Source organism: Xiphias gladius, chromosome 24 (genome assembly GCF_016859285.1).
Source record: "Xiphias gladius isolate SHS-SW01 ecotype Sanya breed wild chromosome 24, ASM1685928v1, whole genome shotgun sequence".
Lineage (NCBI taxonomy): Eukaryota > Metazoa > Chordata > Actinopteri > Istiophoriformes > Xiphiidae > Xiphias > Xiphias gladius.
Genome location: NC_053423.1, coordinates 13,167,394 through 13,172,678, shown reverse-complemented (window position 1 = coordinate 13,172,678; position 5,285 = coordinate 13,167,394). Strand labels below are relative to the sequence as shown.

Sequence of the window (5,285 nt, the reverse complement as noted above, 5' to 3'; positions counted from 1 at the left end):
CTTTTTCCTCCCTGAAAATGTCTCCCAGTGTTGTTTTTTCTCATCTAAACTTTGAGGCTTGTATCATTGATTCCAGCCCCCACTGGCTCTGAACTATAGCCAATCACATTAGATGATACTAGGCCGCTAGATGTTTTCCAAGCCAGGTGGAACAGATGGTCTGCAAGACTCAGCGGTCTGGATACTCTGTCCATCTGCCTCAAGTAAACACTTGTTCACCTATCCTCCTTGATTTAAAAGGATGCTGAAAAACAATGTCTGATATATGGGTGTGAAGCCTTTGAGAAGCTATGAAAAGCTCACGTCTTTGGGTGGAAGATTAAGGTGTCAGTCTGTGGATGGCTGTGCCCCCACTGGACAGGCTGAGCCCTGCCTAATTGACTATGTCTCACAGGTCCCCATGCTCCGGTAATTTCCGAGCACCACAATTTACGCTGTGTCACCGGGGGGGGGCACCAGGGGTGTAAACTGGGTCATGACACCCGAGAAAAAGAAGCTCCAAGAAGCAGTCAAATGGGCTGGACGTCATTGTCTAGCAGTTCATTTCTTTCCCCACACCCTCAGCCATACACTGATATGAAACCTTGTGTTTGGGAAAGGTGTAATACTCATCTGCTGAATCCTTTCCGCAGATTTGTTATTTTTGACCCCAATCATATGCGTTGTCAGACTAGGACTGCTGCAAGGCTTCAGAGCGAAGCAGGAGCAAAGCCGGGAATAGGAGAAAGAAAAAAAGGTTCCATCATACACAGTAGGTGCTAAACTTGAGCCAAAGCTGAAGAAAGGTCAGTGAATGGTGAAATTATACCGGCCTCTTGGATGCTGCATTCTGCTGCTTTATCATCTTTAAATGTATTTTAGTGAAACTGGAGGTCTATAATGTTCCCTTTGAATCATGTTGAATCATTACCAGGTCAGTTCATGATGCTACAGTTAATCTCTCTTGGTATTAGCTGTCACAGATGTCCGCCTTTGTACTGAACTTACCTAGACTCCACGAGAACTTACAAATAGTCCATCCGTATTGCTAAAGATGACAAAAGGAGACACAGATCTGTTTGATCTCATCTCCAGATGAGATGAGTTAGGTGTGTCTTCTGATAAGTTACAATTTTGACCTGCTGGTGGCGCTACGGGAGAAGTCAGGGGGTCGCCAAAGTCAGCGAGGTCCATCCTCTGGGGACCATGACCATCTGTACAAAAGGAGGGAAAGGAAATCTGATTTGAACCCTGTGACCCAGGTTGAATTTTACTAATCAGGGAAAACTTTCAATCTGGATTACACAGGTTTGGAAATCACACAGTGTGATTCTGTGTAGCACTAAGAAAGCTCAGTCTCCTAATTAACCTGAGAGTCTTAAGGAGTGCTGCCCAAAGGCCTCCTAACTAATCTGCTGAGTCCACTGTGCTAACTGAGGCCTTTCTAACTGTTTAACATAGACGAATGGATAAGAAAAGGAGACCTGCTTCTGTTGAGACACGTCCTCTATTGCATCTACAGAACCTGATGACTTTGCGGATGTAATGTCCCTCCTGTGGGTACACAGCTCAGTACTGGCGTCGAAATGCAGGCTCACCCTGTTGAGAATGTTGGTGTCTCTGTCTGTCTCACTTCTTTACAGAAGCGATATGTTTCCCTTTACTGCCTATCACACATGCTCACACCCCTGTGCATCTTTAGCGGTCTCTCACTCACAGCCATAACATTTGCAGGACAGGTGTTTTCACCACAGAAGCTGCTGCAGTGTGTGCCATTTTTGGGGAAGGCTGAGCAGATTCCCCTCACCTGTGGGATACGGTAGTGAGAAAATAGCCCATAACCGAGAGCCACTCTAGGCAGGCCACAAGCCACTACAAGCGTAATGGGGACATAATGGTCCCTCCAGGAGATGGAGAGCGAGCAAATGACTGTGCAGCTTCAGTTCACTCAAGGACAGACAGGTGGTCAAAACAGTAAAATATCGGCAAATGTTGGACCCCTCGCAGTCCTCCACACTGTGTAAATTTGTAATCTGCAATAGGACCACATTCCCCTACTAAACCCAGGATGGAGGTTTGTCTACTCTGCATTTTGGTTATACAGTGAGTGTTTGATCACAGAGTTATTCACAAGAAATAAAATGAAATGAGAAAACTAAGAAAATAAATAACTACGATAGAGTAAAAAAAAAGGCTACATAAGTAAATCAATAAATTAAACAAAAAAGTAACGACTAAATCCAACAAAATAAAGATGAATACATACAATAAATACCAGTTAATGAATAAATAACATAAAAATGGCCACTAACAAAATAAAATAGTCTACAGTAAAGGTCATCAACTAAAATAAAATAAAAGAACTAAAAAGTAAATCCAATGAAGATTAATATAACCAACAAATTAAAATAAATTTACATAACAATGGCAACGTAAATAAATAAAACAATTATGAAAAATATAACCTGCAAAATATATTAAAATAAAGTTAAAAAATAAACAGGCGAAAAAATGAACTGGGAAATTAAAATCAAATAAAATAGAATAAATAAAATAATAAAATAAAATAAAATAAAACTAACTTACTAGGCCTAAGTAATTTGTAAATTAACTAACTAAATAAATAAATTACAGTACAATAACACAACTACCAAAAAATAAAATACACCAACTTCAAATGAACATACATACATATATATATATATATATATGTTCAGAGCATTCAGAGAAAAGTAACATAAATTTAACCCAAACATCAAGTCTCTGTAGGGAAATTTCAGTATTTCTTTCTGTTTGTATTTAATTTGAATGAAAACTAGTCTGCCCATCCAAAGTGCTCAGACGAAAAACTACATTTCAAGCACCTTTCAAGTTTCCCTTCTCTGGTGATGAGGAGCGGATATTAGAGTTGCGGCGATGGAAATTACGCGCACTTCCGCTTTAAAAGCGGAGCTGTGTGCGGATGGCGAGTCCCCGTCGATGCCGTGCGACAGAGCTACCTCCAGTTCACCGGATCTCCGTCGATCCGTGCGCAGTCTGTGCGCCGGCAGCCCACTGAGCAGGTTCGTCTGCGGCGTAGACGAAGACACGCGGGTTTCCTGTGCGTCGCGCATTTCGACTGCAACGCTCGTTTTTTTCTCTATGTGACAGACCGGGGACGGAACTTTACGCGGGGGAGACGGCCGGCGAGTCTGCCAGGCTACACCTGGGGGATATTTGTACAGGCTGACTTTGAAAGCAGTTTGTAGTCTCCTCCCAGCTCCACTTGTTGATGGGGCACACGCAGGCTAACCCAGCAGCCACATCACGGGGATATTCTTATGCGTAATTTGGATAAAAACCCTGTCCGGCGGCGGGGCCAAGGAAGTTTCGACCCGTGAGGCTTCGTGGCAGATGGTGGCGATGTTTGGCGAACGGTAACAGCCCTCGGCATCTCATCGTATCACACGGGCTGCTACCAGGTGAGCAGCGGCATGGGGAACCAGATGGACAAGCTGTCTCATTTAAGTTACGCAGAAGTTCCCACGGTGGACCCGAACGGCGTGGACACGGAGGACGGACCACGGATCGGCGTCTCCTACATCTTTTCCAACGATGACGACGAGCTGGAGGACAGCTCCGCGGTCGAGGGCACAGAAAAGGACCCGAATCAGGAAGAGAAGCAATACGACCAGCGCGACGAGGTGGAGTGCGCCGTCTACAACAGGGAGGAATGCATTTACGAGAAGAGCGTCAAGTCGGCGAACCTGGAGGTCTACTCCCCGGAGAATCTCCTAAACAAATGCAAAGCCGGTGACTTGGTGGAGTTCGTGGCTACGGGACAGTTCCCGCACTGGGCTGTGTATGTGGGGGACTTCCAGGTGGTGCACCTGCACAGAGCCGAGGTGAAAAACAGCTTCCTGACAGCCGCGAGTCAAGGAAGGAGGTGCAGGATTGTGAACGACCTGTACAAATTCAAAGCTCTCGGTCCGGACATGGTGGTGCAGAACGCGATGGAGCAGGTGGGCTTGAAGGAGCGCGAGCTGAGCTGGCGAAACTCCGAGTGCTTCGCAGCCTGGTGCCGGTTCGGCAAGAGGGAGTTCAAAATGGGTGGGGAGATACGGATAGGCAAGCAGCCCTACAGGCTGAAAATATTCATGTTGGACAAACATTCACACGTGCTGGAGTTTCAGAGCCTGGAGGACATGATCATGGAGAAGAGGAGGAACGACCATCTGGGCAGGACAGCCGTGTTGCAGGAGCTGGCCACTCATTTCAACAGCGTGGAGGAGACAACAAGTGAGCCAGGCGCCGACTGATGCCAGCCTCGGTCGCGCTCTTCAAAAACAACTGCTTTGCAAGTAGAATAGCCTTTACCAAACACAAACTCTGACACCCCGCTTGAATCTATAGCAAGCCTCCACCCCTTCGTTTTAGTTTTCATTGGAGAGCGCAAGTCGTCGTTTCTACTCTAAACGTTTTCGTTTCGATCACGCATTTTGGCCAGTGTTTTCACGAATTTATAACAATGTCAATGCCTTAAAACCACCACTCCCCGATGCCCCCTGACGCTAAACGGCCTTAGCAATCATGAATTCAATTCGAGACATTCGAGAAATTGAATCGGTTGAATTTGCTGATAGGCTTGTTTGTGTCCCCCTCACGCAAGAATGTACAGTTTTATAAAAGCTTTACACATCTGTCTTAAACTGTCATGATTCTGTAAGTAGAGTGTCTGTTTCTCTATTCATGGTGTGTCCTGTTACCTGATCCCTGTTTGGTTTAGCCTCATCCCTCAGCTCGCATAGACAGCACAGTGTCAGAGCTGCTCGCTGAATACAAGAAGGATCCTTTCTGCCTTTAAGGGTAATTCCCATACCAGCACATCTGAAGAAGCTGTTGTGGAGCCTGGTCTGTGTTGCACCGATCAAAGTCTGTGTTTGAATGTACCCAAAGTTCAAGTAAAACGAGATCCCTTGTCTCTTTTTGAACGACGTCTTTTGTCATATTGTCTTATTTACATGCGTAAGATTCCTTCCTGCTTGAACACACCAGTGTCTTGTTTGATCAGTTAGTACTGAGTACATGCGGTGTCTCTCAGTGGATAGTCCTGTCATCTTCATGTGATTTTGAAGAGGTTTTAGACCTTGGTATAATTTGTTGGGTTTGAGAGGTTAAATGTTTGACTTGCTGCAGAAGAAGCATTTTCTTGATTGTTGTCAAAACAGAGAAAATGTATTTTTCCTCTACTGACAATACTTGGTACTTATAGTTCGTAGTGTGTTGCTATAACATGTGATTATTTGAAAAAGAGAAGTCTAGGTGTG

At 44.9% G+C, this 5,285-nt stretch overlaps 1 protein-coding gene across 1 annotated transcript; it reads left to right on the top strand.

The window, feature by feature from the left end:
* Window positions 1-2,930: 2,930 nt before the first annotated feature.
* lratd2a (LRAT domain containing 2a) lies at window positions 2,931-4,952 on the top strand. Its single transcript, XM_040122637.1, has one exon. It carries the CDS (start codon window positions 3,453-3,455, stop codon window positions 4,275-4,277), a length of 825 nt encoding a protein of 274 aa, XP_039978571.1. The 5' UTR covers window positions 2,931-3,452; the 3' UTR covers window positions 4,278-4,952.
* The last annotated feature ends 333 nt before the right edge of the window (window positions 4,953-5,285 follow it).

Coding starts and splice junctions, on each gene's coding strand:
- lratd2a (XM_040122637.1), top strand. CDS start 3,453: ATGGGGAACCAGATGGACAAGCTGTCTCATTTAAGTTACGCAGAAGTT.